We start from the raw sequence: 19,280 nt of genomic DNA, 5'->3' as shown, positions 1-19,280 counted from the left end.
AACTAGAACAACGCCAGCGGATTGCCGCATTTTAATGGACTTGGCTTGCCAGGGCTGTTGTTGCTGTTATCGTGATTTTCTTTCTTTCGGAGGAGAGGTGAGGCATGTCAGCACGCACCGTTTGCTCAGCAGAGGTTTGTGTTGGTACGGTGGGAAGAGAATGGCCACGATGGAAGGGGATGTCCCGTTAAAGTCGGCAGCACTTAAATTATTGAGAATTTGTACTTAAAGTTGGGTTTGATTCCTTGAGTGCAAGAGTTAAGAGTAACCAGTGGCTTCTCCTGGTGCCAGGACAGATCTCCAGGAGGCAGGTTCCTAAACCAAGCGTGCAGTGGCCTAGATCCATCCTCTGGCAGGATCCCCTCCCTGTTATCTGGGAGCATCGCAGCGGGAAGCAGGTGGTGCTCGCTCCTGTTTGCCGCGTGGCTTTGGGAGCTGAAATAAATGGCATGCACAGTTAATTCTAGTGTCACCTTGCTAGTCCTTACACGGTCCCCACGGAAGGGGAAGGGAGAGGATGCTGTGCTTGAGGACGCGTGCCAGTGGAAGATAAAGCTTGCATGAAAGCGGGGGAAGGCACCAGGGACTGGATTACGCTGCAGTCTGCCATAGCCTTAGACGGTTTCTTCGGGTATAATTTTAATGCTACTTTCCTCGTACGGTTTCCAATTTTTTTCTAGCGTATGGCTAAAATGTCTGTTGCTTGTTCTCAAGGCAAACGAATCTGCAGAGCTCCGACTTGCTGCTTGTGTTTTGCCCACACCAAAGAGACCTGCTTTGGCGAGGAATGGCAGATGTGAGCTGGAAAACATTTAAGGAGCAATTTCTATGCCGTGCTGCAGCTGTTGTGTGAGCTATCTGCCTTCCTTCCAACGCAGGGTCGAACAAGCTGATTTACTTGGCTTCAAGCAGAGGATTTTCGTTGCGTGGATGAGGATGAGGAGAGCTCTTGGTGCCCAGGCAGGACAGGAGGAAGTAGAGGAGGCTCTTGCTCCGCTGTTGGGGTCAGGTCAACGCACAAGGTGGAGTTATCCAGACCTAGTGACCGAAGGCCAGTGAATTAGGATGTGGAGCTGGGCTCAGATAGGGCCTGAGCTGGTAGTGTGGCCAGTTCTTCGTGTTGTAGAATGAAATAGGGGAAATTCAGGCAAATAATGTGCATTGTAATAATTGTGCATGTGTTTGTGTGTAATAACGGGAGCTACCGAGCTGTAACAACCACCGAGGCTCCCGGGAATTGCTTGAACACAAACACCACTGCTGCTAAATGGTTACTTCTACATTACTACGGCTGGTGATTTAGGGTTGCCTGCTAATGTTCAATAAAATGTCAATTGGGTCTGCATTTCTCAAGTTGGTGTTTGTGGCTGCCCGCATAGAAATGCGGTTTAACGGCCGCCGAGCGTGCCGTGCTCAGTTAATTCATTTATTGCGCAGTATTTCCGGGCTGGCCTCGAACATGCTTTTACCAAATTTGTCTCATAAAAAGGTGCCACGTGATTCAAATGCCTCACTGGCCTAGAGATAAATTAGGAAGTCTGTCAGACCCAAATTACCAGCTGGTTTTAGTTTCTTTCCCAAAGAAGCCACCGATTTCTTGGGGGTAGGGGTGTTAATAATTTTGCTAGTTAATGACTTGGGAAAGAGGGTGGGGGCTGAATCCTGAAGTGTAGAAGTACATTTAAATAGATGTCCCATAAATAAATGCTACGGGCATGTGAGGAATTGATTATTTTACAGAAATATCGCTTCCTCTAATGGTAGAATAACAATCTGCTTCTGAAGTGTTCAGCTCTGTAATGTGTGATGCTTTTCCGAATACGGATTGTATGCCGTTGCAATTTGTCTTAAAGGACAAATTGAAAAAAGGCAATCAAAAAAAAAGCTAAACCTACTATAAAAGTTAAACCTGTTAAGGGTTGAGCAGCTTCACGTCCTGTGGCTTTGAGTTTCATGTTCAAACGTCCTGTTGGTCTCACCTTCGTTAATGATGTAGGAGGCTCCCAGCCCACGCTTGAGGAGTCAAAGGCTCTCTATACAGACTCCTGGAAGTCTGTCCAAACAAAATTGCTCTTGCTCTGCACTCAGGTATTTATGGAAGAGCCGTGTGTACCTTGCACGTTGCACCATGCATGTGCAAGACGCCCTGCTCTTGTACTGGTAGAGATAAAAGTAAGTTTCCCGTTGTGCTTAGGTCTAAATCTCTGAATAGTCTTGGCAAGAGTTTGCTCCGTGGTCTGTCCCGGTCCTTGAGAATGTTTGGTCTTCAGCACAAATGGGATGAGTGGCTGTTGAGGATGAGTTTTACTTGACAATTGGGAGTTTTAATTGATTTTTAAGCAGGTAGCAGGAGCCCGTGCCATTAAAGCGAAGGGCTGAGGCATTGAAATTGATGTGATCTTCCGTGGACAGTCAGTGGAGGGGGGAACAGGAAAAGCTTTTTGCTGTGAATTGCGTTAGTAGTAATACATGTATGTTCTGTTTTTTCAAAACACAGGGATAAGGCCGTCCCTGAGCTGAATTAAGGGAGAGAAGGGAACATATATCAACATTTTCCCTGCTGTCTAGACAGAATCTGTTATTCATGGTAGCAGTCCTCTCCCTGCTCTCCGAACGGCTTGACCTTTGATATGTCAGACCTCGTCTGTCACGTCAGAAACATCTGCGGCTATCATTGAAGACTAAACCACAGCTCTTGTTCCATCAGGCTTTGGAGATTTCCTAGAGGTGCAGCTCAGAGCGGACGGCTGGGTTCGGAAGCTGCGGTGGGTAGGGTTTGTATGGTAGAGATGTTCGTGGTGGTCTTACTGACTGTGCAAAGCTGTGCTGCATCTGCTGGGGTCGCTAGGGCTCTCCTGCCATGCACGTTGTGCCCGGGTTTGGGGTTTGCATGGGTATTTGGCACTGATCTGGCTCTGTTTTTCCCATGGCACGACAGCTCTCGATGCTGTAGGTAGCCTCTCAGGAGCCAACCCTATTCCCCAGAGGCAAGGGTAGCCCTCGCTCTTGGGTTCTCCCAGAGCTGTGCTGGCTCTGGCCCACCGAAACCTCCTTTCACTTAGGGGAAGGTGCAACTGGAGGGTTTACGCACCTCTGAGTGTGGGGTGGTGGAGGTCTGGGAAACAAGGCGGAAGAGGGCCTCAAGGGCTTTTCAAGGGGATTCTGAAACGAAGCACTTTAAAGAGGCATCTCACAAAAATTTTCGTGCTACGTTTATAGACTGTTACACCAAGGGATTGCTGGTCCAGCCAGGGCTTCCTCGTACTGCTTTGCAGTGGTTTCTGGAAGCCAAGCCCCTGCTCTTAAATATAATGGCCTGGGTGATGCCAACACCAGCGAACTCCCCGTGTGCGGCACGCAAACGAGAGCCTCCTTTTTTATCGTTTTAATTAGCAATTTTGAAATACGGCCCCTTTTTTTAGATCCTTCAGCAATAAAAAGACCTATTTTCTTCCTGCTTATTTCCTGTTCGAGGAGCAAATTTGATGATTTTTCTAGGCGGTTGGCTGGAAGCCTGCTCTGCTGGCTGGCTGCACGCCACGAGCGCTGGCAGGAAGACGAGGAGATTTACACCCTCTGATTTCGGTATTAGCAGGGCAGAGCAGTACGTGGGCTTGTCGGGGGAGGATATACAAATTCAGGGTGGTGTATCTTTTGCCCTCAAAGGTGTATTTTACTGCTGGGAATGACCGGGAGTTAGACTCCCAGAGATTTTCTATCGTGGCAACTTGTTAATAATAAATATGAGCAGCTTCGAATAGCTACTGTGGCTTCCCCCCATCTCTTGGAGAAATCAGCAAATAGTCTGAGGCTGAAAGCTGTGGCTGTGTTTTATAGGAATTCTTGAGATGAATCGGATCTGACTCAATGAGTGGTGAACTGCCTTAAGGAGCTGGAGGTGTGCGGGTCCGCGTTTTGCCTTTGGCTGTACGAAGGTCATCGTTTTGAGCAGTGATCTAGAGGAGTGCCAAGTTTTGCTCTCAAGAGCTCCGAAAATGCTGACAAATCTGTGGCACGAAGAGAAAAGCAATCCTGAGGGTTGTACTTTAACGACTCGGTTAAAATTGAAATGTTGGTTGTTGTGAATATACCCTGCACGTGTGGGGCATGCAGACACAACAGATTTGTTCTGGTGCTTTGAGTGGAAAGACAGACCTGCAAAAAGGTGAAGTAGAACCAACCATAAAGGCATTGAATCCTTGACGAAAACCCCCTACAGCATAAATACGTGGACGGAAAAAATAAATTGTTTCCATGCGTTATGCTGAGCGAAGCCAGCAAGCAATCCGGCATAAAAGGTGACAAGTAAATTAGATTTTAAAATTCTTGCAGGTTTGATAATCTGATCTGACATCGGTAACACGGGTTAGGGAGAAGTCTTTTTCAGAATAATAAGTTCATTTATTTTCTGTGATGGGGAAGAGGCATCAAAGGGCAGCTCCTGGCTCCATCTCCCTCCAGCTCGCTTTTCTTGGTGGGTTTAGGCTGCTGCCAAGAATTGGCTGTAATATTCGTAATGGGCTGTACTCTAGGAGAAAATTGCTGTGCTGGAGGAGACCTCTGATGTGCCTCCATGCTGGGAAAGGTGAAATTTTCTTCCTTTGCTCATGGGATGTTCAGAACGTAAGATTTGTGGTTTGTCTCATCTGCTCGGAGTTCATCAGCACATGTATGAATGTATCCATATGAGGGTAGTGCTGACGTGGAGGAAGAGGTGGCTTCTGACCTTTCTGTCCGTGTGGCTTAAGAGGAGACATGGAGGCTCTCCTGGCACTAATGGGGATGTGATATAACATGAGACCACCAGGATTAAAAGCTCCTCAGAAAGGGAGGATGCTAGGGGATCCATGGCTAAACAGCATCAGTGTTGCAACACGGTTTAAGTCTTTGAGTTCAAGCTCTCCCCTAATTCTCTTATATCTATGCATTATATGGTTATTTACACAGAATATTATCAAATTATTTCATTTTTAGGTACCTATATAACATATTTTTTTCATACATATCACTATTACTCTTAAAGTCAACTCTAAAACCTCTGCCTTGTTTATTTGACTCTTCTATAAGTTGACCCAGTACAGAGATCCTCTCTAGAGCTATGCTGCCATCCAAGATCAACTAAATTATCCTGCTCCCACAAGGGCTGCAGAGAGAGGCGCAGGGTCTGCCCAGTTCAGTCTCCTCAGCCTTTTTCTGAGGGCTGTCTCTAAGAGCAGAGGAATTTTACAGCAAGAATATCAAGATGCATTTCCTGGTACGGTAATTGAATGCTAAATACAAGTCAGTGACTGTTGCATTTTCAGAAGAGGCTAAAAAGCCTAAGGTGGTTTTTTTTTTTATTTTTCAGTTGGAAGCTGCCCCCTTTTATAAGTGGGTTCCCAGTTTCTGTGGCTCTGCTGCCTTGCAGTATTTTAACGTGCATCTAAGAGTCAGCTCCTTGTCTGTGTCAGGGCATCTCCATGGGCTGTGACAGCCCTCGTGTGTGGGTTTCTGCTGGCTTGCTGCAGGAGTAAGAGCTGACGTGGGGTCGGGGAGCAAATTAGAGTGGTATAAGTTTGTTTCCAAGGATGCTGCGGTGTTCTGCTTCTCTGATCCTTCTTAGCTACTTATAATCACTTTAGTGGGTACGCCCTTTAAATCTTTCTTGATGGAACAGTTTTATCGGTTGATGCGTGGCGCTGACCCTTCTGTCTATACTGTCATTACCGATAATTCATTTACTTTCCAACAGCCACGTTAACTTCTAGTTAGCTTTGCTTATGTGAGTCTCCACGGTCGTAAGAAATCAAGGCAATCCTACACGCGTGTCATAAATCACAATCAAAACTCATTTTGCAGACATTGACGTTATATTCACTGAGGCATACTCGCTTTGATTTAACAATCCTGTTGCACTCCAAATAGCTGAGATATGTCGAGCTTTCAAATAACATTACCGGGTAAAGTAATTGCGCTAGTTACCTTAAAATTAGCTGAAGTTGTTTTGTGGTATACATGAAATTTGACAGTGCGCTGGGAATTATGCATACGTAAGTATCTGAGGACTAAAAGCTTAGCGGTGATCGATACTGGGCAACCAAACAGGGAAGGAAGGGGCTGCTGCAGCATCAGTCTGCAGCTCGAGTAGGATGGAGGAGGTGTGGGCATGCACAAACAGACAAATTATAAATGCTCTGCACCTTTATAGCCTGCCTCGGGAAAAACATTAGGCTGATTGTGTTTAAAATAAATCTTTGTCTCCATATTGCTTCTACAGAGGTATGTTTTAGGTCCAGACTTCAGCTCAGCTGTATATCCTGGGTTTATCCAGCTTTGCCTAATGCTGCATATTGCCCATTGCATGGCATGTCTGGGTGTGATGTGACCTACCTGAGTATGTGTTGCAGTCTGATCTGCAGTTTTTTGTGTTCAAGGGCCAAGTTTGACAGTTTCTAAATATGCTCTGCATAGTCAGCATGCTGACTGTGGTTTGTATTTAAAAATATTAATAATTCTCCTGCCTTGTTTGCAGTGGCCATGAGCTCTTGATTAATCCCATCTAGGTATTCATACATACAACTAACCTAGTCAACTAATTTAGGTAATCCCCACTGGCTGCCCAAGAGACATAGTCACCTGGGTTAGGAAATTCCCCTGCATTTTCCAAGCAGATTAATGCAAGGGGGATTCTTCCAAATCGGATCTTCCAAATTGGGAATCTGAGCACCCAGCTCTTCATCAGTTTGGGTTATACTGCTTCTATACAAAGGGGAGCCATTTATTTAGCTTATGCTTCTGCAAACAAACCAGACCACATTTATACTTAGGTTTTTTAGTGAAGCGTCTACGCCCTGTTTTATTTCTTCTGCTCAACATCACCATGCAAAACTTTTTAGAATTGTAAATTGGAGCTAGCAAATACAAGAGGACATTGAGTAACAAAAGCGTAGCACCATTTTTTTTTTTAAATCAGCCTGTGGAAGAACGAATTAGCAGTTTCTAAAATATTTACATTTCTAGATTTGCTCAGCCATGCTTTCTCTCTCCCATTTTCTGAAGCAAGCAGAAGGAAATCGCTCTTTTTCATTACCTTGGTTTCCTGCCCTTCAGCTATTGTGCGAATTGAAAGTGAAAAAAGGTCTTGTCTTGATGTTAAGTAACCTTGCAGACTTTAATTTGAAACAAACAAAGCATTTAAAGCAGTTCTTCTCTGGGGGATTGTGCTGAGTGCTATTAAATTGCTGAATATTTAATAGCTAAACATGCACCAGAGCCTGAGGTCTGTCCCCCAAATGATAAGCCTTTTTATTAAATGAACTTTAATTGCTTAATAATTGGGTCTTCTGTAAGGAAAGATGGGGATCCTGATAAGCTGCCAGCCAGATTGCATGGTAAATCAGAGCTGGGTGCTGCTTTCAATTAGGTTTCTTAAGTAGGTTTGGGTGTACTGCAGCGAGGTGCATCTGCGACCCTTTGGCTACAAGAGCGAAGCTTCCTCGTGAATCTGCAATGTTTAATTCCGGAGCCTGTCTCGGAAAGTGACTTTCTCAGAAGAGATTCCCTGGTCTGTTCCCCCGAGCCAGCTCCCACCAACCCAAACATCTGTGTAGCTTCAAAAACTGTCTTGAGAATGAATCAGCATAAGCAAGGAGACCTGCGAAGACCCAGTGATGGTTTTAAGGTTTTGGGTGTCGTGGTCCTGCAAAGAGATGAATGAGTCCTGAACGTAACCACGGAAAAAAGGTGGCTGGTGCTTTTCTTTGAGACGCAGCAGGAAGGTTTTGGCGACATCCTGATTTGTTATGCACAGATGTTACGAATTTTTAAAACTTGAAGACGTTGTGACACCGCAGAACGGGGGAGGGTGCAGCAACAGGGCTGTGTGCAGGGACACGGCAGGTTCGGGGCTGCTGGGAACAGTGCTAGGGAGAAATAAAAATAGAGAGAAATAAAAAGTTACACCGTGAATCCATGTGAGGAGTCGGTCTGTCTGTGCTAGAAGTAATGCTGTTATTTTCCTTGCCTAAAAACAAAGCTGTTGGGATTATTGCATGGATTTCTGGGGTGGGGTGTGTGTGGGGGGGAGTTCCTCTATTATGGCAATTGTTTTAGTTTTACAGTACACTGTTAAATCCAGCTGTCTTTCCTCCTGGAAAATCTGTAGTTTTCAACAGTTTTCCCTCGCTGTTCACACCGTATCTTCAAACTTTTTCAGGTAAAAAGCTGAAAGTGTTGAATGTTCGCATTTTTCTAGCTTGCACCAGCTCTGCTGGGGGTGTAAGGCTGTTACGTGTGTTATCGGTGCCTGTGGCCAGGTGGCAAGCAGCATCTTTGCTGGCACGGGGACGTGCACGAGGGTGGCAGAGCTTGCATGGACGGGGCTGTGAGCAGTGGGACTACCAAGAGCAGCTCCAGCTCCTTCCTTCGCTCAGGGCCCAGAGCTCGCCACAGTTATCCCTGAACACACACGGCAATTTGGGAGCACCACCACCCACGCAGCAAAAAAGCCATATATGCTCCTGGTTATGTGTAGAAATACCTCAGGAAGCCTTCCCTGAGCCAGTTTGTCTTCCTGGGGAATTCCCCTGCCTCAGCTCCTGGGAGCGCTGCACCCATGTTGAGATGTGGCAGCCTTGTGGGCGCTCTGTGGGATGGGAGCGCTGAGACCAGGTGGGGGACCCTAAGACAGGTGTTTGAACCACGAAATGAGGCTCCTGCTCTTTTCTTGCACTTTTATTCCCTAGGATAACGCTTTTGCTGAATGCCTGAGCACCAAGTTAGTGTCTGGAAACTCAGGGCCTTCCTTCCTTGCTTCCTTAGTTTAACAGCGCCTTCAGACAAATGCCTTGTGAAAGCCTTCGCTGACGTAATCTGAAAGATGCTTGTTTCCTGTATACTTTTCAGTTGGTTTTAGTGTCTTGTTTTAAGTTCTCCACTCTTTCAAATGTACATTTGAATGTACATTTGTGCATGCTTCTCCAAGGGCCTGCATTTAGTGGGCCGACTTCCCATAGCAGCGCCTGCACTTTAGGCCTTGCACTGGGCCGGCCTTGGGGTTGCCTCTCGCTGGCACTTTGTATCTTGCAGTCTGTGTCCTGTTGTTGTTTTTTCTTCTCTGTAGCACGTGAAGGACGTGACCATCGTGTTTTTGCAGGATTAAGGCCGCGGTGTTTGGGAGTTAGGCAATTAAAGCTCCTAGCTCTGCTCTCTTCCCCTTGTAAGACAAAAACATTTCTTAGGAAAGCAGACACAGGCCCTTCCCTTTCTGAAGTATTTGACTGTGATCTAAATGATTTCTTCAAGAGAGGCTTTCAGATCGTCTTCCCTCTTCTTTGGAGGGAAGGGCACGGAGAAGGAGAAATACAGAAAGATGAGACTGCAACATTTTTCTAACCTCACCTAGGTTCAGTTGTGCTCTCCTTTGAATGCCGTTCTGAGCGGTTTGTGTTGCACCATAGTGTCTGTACTTCGTTCAAGTTGTTCCTGAGTGGGTTTGTTAGTAACAGATGCAATTTGTTGCTCTCTAACACATCTTTTCTTTGCTGTTAATGAGTATAATTTACAAAGGAAGGTGTTAGTCACCCAGCCATTACAGCAATCTCCAAGTAGTTTTCAGAACATCACAATTCTTTTAGTTCTTTATTTTTAAGTCTGGAATGTTAACGGAATCCAAATCGGCATGGAAACAGCAAACGACTTCTATTTTCAGCAGCTGTCTAACTGCTTCTTTTACTTGTGTTTGCAGGACCGCTGAGGTTTCTTTCCCAGACAGAATCCGTCATGGCTTTTGCAGGAGACACGATCCTGCTCAAGTGCGAAGTCGTTGGGGAGCCCATGCCCGTGGTGCACTGGCAGCGAAACCAGGAGGATTTATTCCTGAGCCCAGCCGACGCACGGGTGGCTGTCTTGCCCTCTGGAGCTTTACAGATCAGCAGGATTCAGCCTGGGGACAGTGGGATCTACAGGTGCCTGGCGAAAAACCCAGCCAGTTCAAGGACCGGGAATGATGCAGAAGTCAGAGTGTTGTCAGGTAAGAGCTGCACACTTTTACATCACTTTTTTTATTTGTCTGATCACGTCCTTTGGTTCTCAAACTGCAGTCGCTCCTCCTGGGGCAGCTTTTTGATTTATCCCAATTTCTAGTTCCTTCTACAAGCTTCCATGTTCTTCTTCACATGGAAGAGTTTGGAGACCTTTAGAAGCAGCTGGATGCAAAGGCGAGGAGTTGACACTGTAGGGAAGTATTCACGTTGCCTAACTTCAGGTACCCCATTTAGTTTTGTATGAAGCTGGTCTCTTTATATGGTTGATGGGGAGAGACAAGTAATTCCTATCTCACAGTGGGCAGAGTACCCAAATTATTGCCTGAAAATACTCACTGGAAGAGCTCCTCTTTCTCCAGTGACTAGAAAAGCAATCTGTTGGGACTAGCTGCCAAATTTACCTACTCAAAGTCAGGTTACTTGGATACTTCAGCCCTGATAAGGTCTGCCAAGCTTCACAGACTGCAGTTTGGGAGCTGACACAGTTTAACTGTGACAGCCAGTGTTACAAGCTCAGCCAAGTGAGCACCTTGCTGTTCCATCTAATGAATTCATCAGTTAAATGAGATGGTTACCACTGCAGTATTTCATCAAGAGCTGGACATCGAAAGAGTGGTTTGAAGAAAGGCATTCCTTCAAAATCTCCTTCCCTTCTAGATCTACCTGCTAATGTGTAACCACTAATGAAATGGGGCAGGGAAAATGCATTTTTAGAAATTCTTTAAGATGCTTTTCCTGAGCAAATGTTGCTGGTGTGCATAATTTCTCACTAAGTGAGAGGCAGCAGAAGAGGGTTCTCAGAGTTCTGAACTGAAGTCAAAATGCTGTAAAAATCAGGAGGGCAAGGATCAGTCCTGTGGAAGCGTCCGTGTACTAACACACGCAATGTTTGATGAGTTAATTCTCCATTCTGGAAGTGGTTTGCAATTTTTGCAGTAGGATTTGGGAGATTAAAGTTCTTTCTGTTTGGTATATGACAAAAAAAGTGAATAAAAATCTGTAAACCTAGGATCAAAAGACCAAGCCCACATCTTCACTTTCCGCTATGGTGGTAGGTATTGATCCTTTTTGGAGCTGTAAGGCAAACTAACTGGCAACAGGGGAAGACCGCTTTATTTAGAGTTCCCTGCAGGTTTTTTCATGTCTTTTTGGGGACCCGAGTTTGAGCCTGACCTCTATCATGGACCTGTTGATTTGTCTAAAGGGCTGTACCAGGGCAGCTTTTCTGGGGTCTTCCAGGATCACCGTGAACCTTAGAGCCATGTGCTGTTCCCTACCTGTGGGGCAGCACTGAGGCATCACTACTTCTGCAGTCATTAATGGTAATTAAATTTCCTGCCCGTGAACCTTATTTCTCCAGCTTTCTTGGCTGAAGTTAAGGCTGCCACAGAGCTTTGTGTTTCACACAGACCTGGAGGAGTTCTCTCAGCCGTCTCAGCTTCGGAGTGTTATTTTGCCATCCGTCTGTATTTCTGATCGTTTGTGGATGGGTTGGTGCTTTTTCCTTTTCACAGCTCTGGCTGTTAACTTTCTGAGAGGCTAAATGGCCTCTCACGCTGCCTGGGGGGGACAGGGGGAATTCACATTCGTTTGTCTCTTCCCAGCACGTTTGAATTTTATACCAGAAAAACACTGGAGCAAATAATGAGGAAAATATATAACAAGGAGCCAGCGGAGTCCGTCAGACGTTGGCTTAGGGCAAGCAGCACAAGGCCTCATTTCAGGATAATGCGAACAGACAGCAGCTCTTATAAGAAATGAGTGGTGTTCCTGAAAAAAAAATTCAGATCTTATTGAGCCTCTTGGGAATTTGGTTCTCGTGTGCATGCTTTGATGGTTCAGAGCTCTCTGATACTTTGCTGCTAATTCAGCCTCTCCTGTTTTCACTCGTTGGCAGAAATCTATCTTCAGCTGCAGCTTTCCTCTTCTGTAATTAGCGAAGGCAGTGTTTTTTTCCCCTGCTTAGTGCAAAAACAACAACAAAAAAAACTTTTTTTCAAAAGGGTAGGTAGCAAAAGGAAAAGGCTTAGGTAGTACATCCCACCCCTGTATTTTTAAAATGTGCCCTCTCCACAGCTAGCGGTTATGATCTGCGATCGCAAGATCAGAGATGAGAGATGCTGTGAAAACACAGCACCTCTGCAATGACGTGTGGCAAAACCGGCTGCGATCCTGGCAAATAATTTATGATCTTCTTTACGTGTTCCAAACGAAATGTAAGAGAAAATGAGGGATAAACATGAAAGCAGTCTGTCTTTTTTTTTTTTTTTTCCAGTTGGAGTGCCTGTGGCTTAAGGATTTGATTTGACATTGTGGTGGGTCTGGAAATATCCGTACCTCCTCTTGGTAGAAACATTTGTCATCCGATGTGATAGAGGTTAGCAAAACAAAATGTTCAGATGAAGGGATTACTGATCTCCCGGGGGGTAAGGGGAGGATTAAAATTCACCTTACCTGACTCAAGCCTGTTGTTTCTCTCCCCTTGTAAACTAAAGAGTGATAAGCCTTCAACCTCTGTTACCAAAGAGAAGTAGCTTGGAGGTGCGTTGAAGTGTCTAGCAGGTAGGGCAAGGCACTGGGCAGGAAGTTTTTTACCTTGAAAAAGGCACTTCAGCTGTTTGTTTTTTTTTTATTATCAATTTCAGCATTCAGTGACTGGCTGATAAAATACTTAGATCATTCTGTACAAGGCTACCAAAATTAAAATGCCTTTTTTAGCTTTCTGTATTTCCTAGACACGTGGGTCTAGCTCTGCCTTCATCTGATCTGATGTCTGTCTTAAGCCCTGAGGGTAGTAGGGGGTGATATTTTGTGATGCTTCCTGCATGCTTGTGGTGGTTGGCCTTGGCTGGCCACTGTCATCCCACCCAGCTGCTCCTCAACAGGATGGGGACAGAAAACAAAAAGAAAGGATGCCCGCAGATAGGATTGGTCCCACGGGGATCCTGGCACAAGGTAAGGCCGTTTGGAGAATCGCATTCATTTCAAAATGCACGTTTTCACCTTTTTTTATAGAAGCTTTCATTTTCTTTGGGTTCCGAAAACTTAGTCCCAAGTGAAAACTTTCAGCAAGTACTGGAAAAAACGAGGAAGCACACATTCAAATAACTACACGCACTTACCTAATTAATTTAGAGGGAACAATGCTACTGTACAAAAAAAAGCAAAAGATCTCATACAAAGCAGTGCTAAGGAATTAATTTATAGCCAAATTTGTTGCTTCTGTAAATTAATTAGCAAGTTTCTGTGGGAGGTCTGTACTCTTCAGAAATACAAATGACGTTTGAAAAGGGAAAGTTGAGCAGTTTGGTGCCTAAAAGCCATTCATTCTCTATTTATAAATAATAATCCTGCCCTTATCAGGAGCCATCAAAGCAATCTGTCACCGTACTGTTGTCTGCCGTGGACGTTCCTTCTCTCTCTCTGAGCTTGTCTGCTGAGCTGCAGTGCAAGATAACAATAACAATATCACGTAATTCCTTCGTTTTTAATGCAAATCGAGTTGGGTTGCTGTAGCTCCTTCCTCACCGTTGTGCTTCCGAGGAGAGAAGGGTAGAGCAGCGACGAGGACGGATTGAAACGGATCCCTCAAGGTCTTGAGACAGAATTAGGAAGGAGAAGTTGGTCTTGTGTAAGTAACACTATCTTAGCTTAAATTTGGATAGTCACATACAGGAGGCGTCGTAGCTGCGGACATCCTATTTAGTAAATGTCCATATGGGAAAGGAGAGGAGTGGGATATGCTAAATTCCATTGTTTGATAGTTTTTAGCTTAATTTTGAGGAAGGTGTGCTTAAACTCGAGCACACGATTCCGTTGAAGCCTCAGTTTCTTCTACAATACCGTGAGGCTGTGCAAAAATCAAGATTTTTCTCATTCGTACCCAGGCTGTTTGGCTGTGCGTTCTCTAACTGCCAATAATTGCCTAAGTCAATCCTTTCCCTTATTCACACATAACCTCAGCAGCTAGTGCTTAACACTGTTTATTCTTTCGATGAAAACAGATTTCCAGGAGCTGTGGCCAAACGCTCAATTTATGGATTTTATTTTTTAATCTAACCATCTTCATCCTTATGTTCTCCAGTGCCCGTTTCCTGCAGGGATGCCTTGCCCTAATTCTGTTTAGTGTGTTTATAGTATCTATATTTTATATAAATATTAGATATGTACAATTCTGTTGTATATACACAAAAATGACAGCAGGAACCCTACCCAACAAAAATGTACTCTCAAACCCATGATACTTGTAGATGCACGATCTGTGGGAGTGCTGCATTGTACCAGAGATGGGTCCCCTCCCCAGAAAGGTCAGGATCATGGTACAAGATGAACTCCCACCACATGTATTTGCACACTCGTTTACGGGCATGCAAGTGTGCAAAGCCTCTGTTAGAGCCCAGGCTGCTTTGGGAGGATTTCTGCCGTGCGAATACTGCCTAAATAAGAGCTTCCTGCTCAAGGCAGCAGCTGAGGGAGTGAGTGCTGATTAATAATAGTTCAGAAAAGAATTATGGTATTTATTTTCCATAGCCTGCCTTTTGGTAAACACATGGGAAATTTGTACTTTGTCCAGGACATCTTTATAGAATTGCTGTTATTGCAGTCTGTAAGTACATATTTGGGGGGAAAAGGGCTCTTTAACCTGCAATTTTTTATAAGCCATATAAAGAACTAATGACTGGAAACCTGCAACTATATTCTTGCAAGCATTAAGAAGTCAAACACTTAATTCCAACGGCTGTTACTGGTTTCGCTTAAGTATGCGATGCATTTTCCATCAGCTGCATTTAAATCAGGGTTGGATTTGCTTCAAGAGAGCTTGTGATAAGGGTTCAAAGCAGGAACTGATGGTAAAACTTGGTGTGTGCTCAGCACCCGGTCAGGCTGGATGCTGATAGCTGCTTCTCCTCCTGCTTTCAAACCAAGCAACAAATGGATCAGATGCCTCATCCTGAGCTGTGGACCAGGCGTGGGCATCGCTTGTGCTGCTCGATTGGTATCGTGGCTGATGAAGGTTTCATTTTCCTGTTATTAGGGGAGAGCCCTTTGGATGCTGAGAACATCCATATCACACCTGCACCAGACCATGCTGCCTCGCTTAGCACTGTTGCAATTACTCTGCTTATTTTTATTAACAGGAGCATCCAAATATCAAATTTCCCACGTATAACAACTCGCCTAGTTGGAAGAAAAAAAGAGCAAGCAGATGGAGGCACTTACAGGCAGTGTACCCTCTTAGAAGCCGATCTCCAGATCAGTGCAGTCACAAGAACAATAATGTCTACTCAGGAAGTGTGGTCTGCTCATGACTCCCAGGCTAGCTGCCAGAATAGTGGTTTCATTTATTAAAAACAGGCAGATTTCAGTGATTGTTCTAAGTGGGATTGGTTTTAGCACTTGCGATGCTTGAAGCGTAAGTTTAGGTTTGGACAAGGGTCTGAAGAATATTTTGTAATATGTATTTGAAAGAATAAGCTGTTACTGGAAGATTTTTGGTGTACAATTAATGATATTAAACTAGGTTGAGGGTGCCGATGCTGTCAACTAGTGGGCCACAGGTTGGCTTGCAAGCTTGGTGTACAGACAAAGGTAGTTCACTGTAAATTTACCAAAAACCTGGCTCTAAAAATGCGGTCCACGATGGATCCCAAACACAGAATTCCCCTTTTAGTGCGGGAACAGCCTTTGCTGAGATTTGTTTTATACTAGGTAGTGGCTCTAGATTTTTTTAATACAGAAAATTGATTAACGCTAATAAACCATTAGTGACTATAACTATTATACACCTTGATCACCAGAGGTAGTGATTCATACCTTTGGAGGCGATTTAAGGGTTTTGCCATTTTATGAACTTCTGGCTTGTTGTATTTAATTGCATGGAACACTTTGCTTTCTTGTCTGGCCATTAGCCTAATTTGCCAGTGAAACGTAGACAATTCTTTAATAGCCACTGCCTTTTGTAAAGCTCTCTCTTCAACCAAAAGAGTTTCCCCCATGCAGGAGTTAAATTAGCAGCCTGAGAGAATTCAAGTGGAATAATTTGTATGGTTATTGTGGGTATATTTAGTGTTTATTCAGCAAATAAAATACTGAATAAACACACAGAGAGAAAAGGCAATCTTGATTAAAACCCTATTCCTACCCCCCAACAGTGTGGTTACAAAAAAAAAGTTCGAAACATCTGAACATTGGAGCAAATAACCTGGTAATAGTAACTATGATTTGAAAAACAGGATTTTTGGGGAGCTGAAGGAACCAAAGGTGTTGAATTAGTAATGTTCAGGGTACAAATGTTTTTCAAATATATATGAATTTATTATAAATGGGTGGAAGAGTTGGAACTTGCTTCAGTACTTCTACCTGCAAGGCAGGAAAGCTCTTTTTTTTTTTTTTCTAAACCAGTATTGGAAAAATGTTTGTACTTATGGCGTTGGTTATTCAAAAATATTTCTTATATTTAAAATTGCAAAAAGTTGTTTTATTCCAGGACTGTCATGGGGGTTTTATAAAGCTTGTGCCTCAGACATCTTCAGGTCATTGTATCCAGGTAAAAAGTAGCTCCCAGGGGAGCAGAGAGATTCTCTGGACCATTAATTGTTGACCATAAATTTTGAATACTGAAGTTTCCCGAGGTCTAGGAGAAAACTAAGGGAGCTAGCGATGCTAAAAACAAATAGATCATTGAGTGGCTGATGGACCATCAGCCTGTCATCTTTGAGAGACAAAATAATGGTCAATGCAATTAAAGTTAGTCTATATCGGTGTATAAAAACCAATGAAAAACATCATTTTTTGTTGGTGATTTGCATTGCTATAGTAGATTTCTGGGGGGATTTCTGCTATGCCTCTTCTCTAGGAAATCAAACGTCAATGTGGTATCTATACAATAAATGGGATTTGTAGTCATTACGTTTAAAATATAAATGATTACTGAGCAGATTTTTTTAGTGGGAGTCTTCACTAAGAGCCAGGGATATATTCTTTATCGTTTATTCTCTAATATACCATATAACAATTCTGTTCAAGAGTGGAGGGAAAGGAAATCTGCTACTGAAGGCATATTTATGTATCAGGTGAGGAGTAGTAAAGAAAGTGGGTCACTATGCAGAGGTTATAAATGGGGAGGAATTTAGAAAAGAATATTTCACTGCGACTAGTCCTGGGGTCCACATCATAGGAGATTAGGGGCTGGAGCAAGCAGTCCTGTGGCAAACGTCTTGGAGGTTGATCTTGGGTATTCAGCAGAACAAGGGTGAAACACTGCTGGGAGAGGAGAGAGGCTGACCCTCCTCTTGAGTTATATTCCTAATATTCATAGGGCCACTTCTAAAATCTTATTAGGTTCTTCTCTGAATTCGGTTACTACCTGGATCAAAGCACTGCTTTTTAATTGCTCGTGTCTTTGCTTCTCAAGGATGACGGAGGTCTAAAACTATGTCTGCCAAGGTTCTGCTGCTCAGCTGGAAGTAAGAGTATAAATGTGTCCTTTCTGTTTTTGTCTCAGCTCTGCTCATGCAGTTGTGGAGTAGTTCTTCATTCTGCTTCTCTAAAACTTTAATGGATAGAGAGAAAGCTTCCTGCTTTTGTCTTGTAAATACAAAACACCTGAGTCCCCTATCTACTCCTAGAGTAATAAATCTTACATTATTCTCTTACCTAGGAACAAGTAAAGGAGTGTAAATATTTTTGTCTTCATTATGGTTGAGCAAAGTGAGCGTCACACAAGAAGTCATCGTTAAAGCTGCAAACAGGACCCCTGATGTACGGTCTTATGTTCCAGCAGTGACTTGGCACATTTCTCCTCGCGCTTTAGTTAATGTATTTTGAAGTTCCTTCAGTAAGAAGAATGTCTTCACACCCTGATGCGTGTCAGTGCTAATGTTACAATCTTTGCGTCCTTATTTCTTTTATTTTCTTGGTCGCGTCACATCCTACAGCCCTGCTGAGCCGGGTTTGCGTTGCTTGGGGAGGGCAGAAAGGATGGAGCAGGGAAATGCTAGAGGGGGTTGGGAGACGGAGGCAAAAAAAAGCAAAATCTCCAAGTAGTGGCTGCATTCTGGTTATACATTTTAATGCATTCTGTATATTGCGAGATCGGTATCACGTTAATGACAGATTTCTCTAACGCTGTTCGCCCATAACCCTTGCTTTCTCGTTGGGATTAAGTGTTCAGCCTCTAGGCATGATGGGGAGATCGGGTCGGGGAATTTTGCCGGCCTTTCTTCGCTGACAGCAGAGAGCAAAATTGGGTTTTAGTTGGTCTAAATCTTTATCTCGTTTAATTGAATTTAGAAATGCGACTATGAACACTTAGAGATATTCCGTCACATCAGTGTCACATTAAAGGCATCTCACTTCTGCCATTTGCAATATAAAAACTGCTGCAATAAACATAAAATCGTACTGGCCGAGTCCAGTATTATCCAAATATGCTCAGAAAAATTTCATGGGTATGATATGATGGGAGACTTTTGTCAACGGAATGTTTACAAATGCACGTTGTAGCACCAAATAGCTTCGTATAGTCAGATGCTGTACAACAGCACGCAACATTTTTATGGAAGTACTTTTTTTTTAATACTGTGCATAGCTAAAATGCTGCAATATAATGGGTTTTTCTCCTTGTGTGCTGGAGAGCTGTATCTGCAGAGCTGAATCCGAGTGAATTCCTTGCAATTTCATTTTTCCTCTAAGATGGGACTAAGTTGCACCTGGAGATCCATTTGCTTTAGACCAGTTTGGTATGAGCATAAATACATCCTCAACCCTTATCGCTGCATATTGGCATAAATCTGAGGTTTTGTTGGGAGCGATCAGTGAAGGAATAATGCTGATAACGTAACAGCAGCAATGCCTTTGACACAAAGAAGAAAAAATTAATTCAGGACCTTTCCATGTTGCTGAATGTGCGTAGGTCTGTAGTTGATTCACAAAACATCTCAATTACTTCATTAACCATCTATAAAAACGAGATAAAATGACTTATCCTAACAAGGCCTTATGAAGGTATTTCTTTCTTTGCAAATAGTGTGTTAGACTCAGCTATCAGGGTAATGGGGATAATCAAAATCATATACACATTTGCAAATCCTATATGTGGTTTCAAATTTCAACTATGTCATCGATTTAACGAGCATGGAAAACGTGTATATATGGTGGCACCTCGTTACTCCGCATTGTGTGCTCAAGAAAAATGCTGCATAGGAAATGAGGTTTTGCTTGGTTTTCGGGGAAATAAGTTCTTACAGCTCACTGCTT

General features: G+C 43.7%; 1 protein-coding gene across 1 annotated transcript in view; it reads left to right on the top strand.

Moving 5' to 3' along the window:
• Window positions 1–19,280, top strand: part of DCC (DCC netrin 1 receptor) — a 280,795-nt gene that overhangs the window by 29,316 nt on the left and 232,199 nt on the right. The window contains exon 3 of the mRNA XM_050716343.1: window positions 9,725–10,009. Within this exon, the coding sequence (XP_050572300.1) occupies window positions 9,725–10,009 (285 nt within the window). The remainder of the gene's footprint in view (window positions 1–9,724; window positions 10,010–19,280) is intronic.

Source organism: Cygnus atratus, chromosome Z (genome assembly GCF_013377495.2).
Source record: "Cygnus atratus isolate AKBS03 ecotype Queensland, Australia chromosome Z, CAtr_DNAZoo_HiC_assembly, whole genome shotgun sequence".
NCBI classification, from domain to species: domain Eukaryota; kingdom Metazoa; phylum Chordata; class Aves; order Anseriformes; family Anatidae; genus Cygnus; species Cygnus atratus.
Note: the sequence above shows the minus strand (reverse complement) of the source record. Positions and strands in the feature narration are given on the sequence as shown.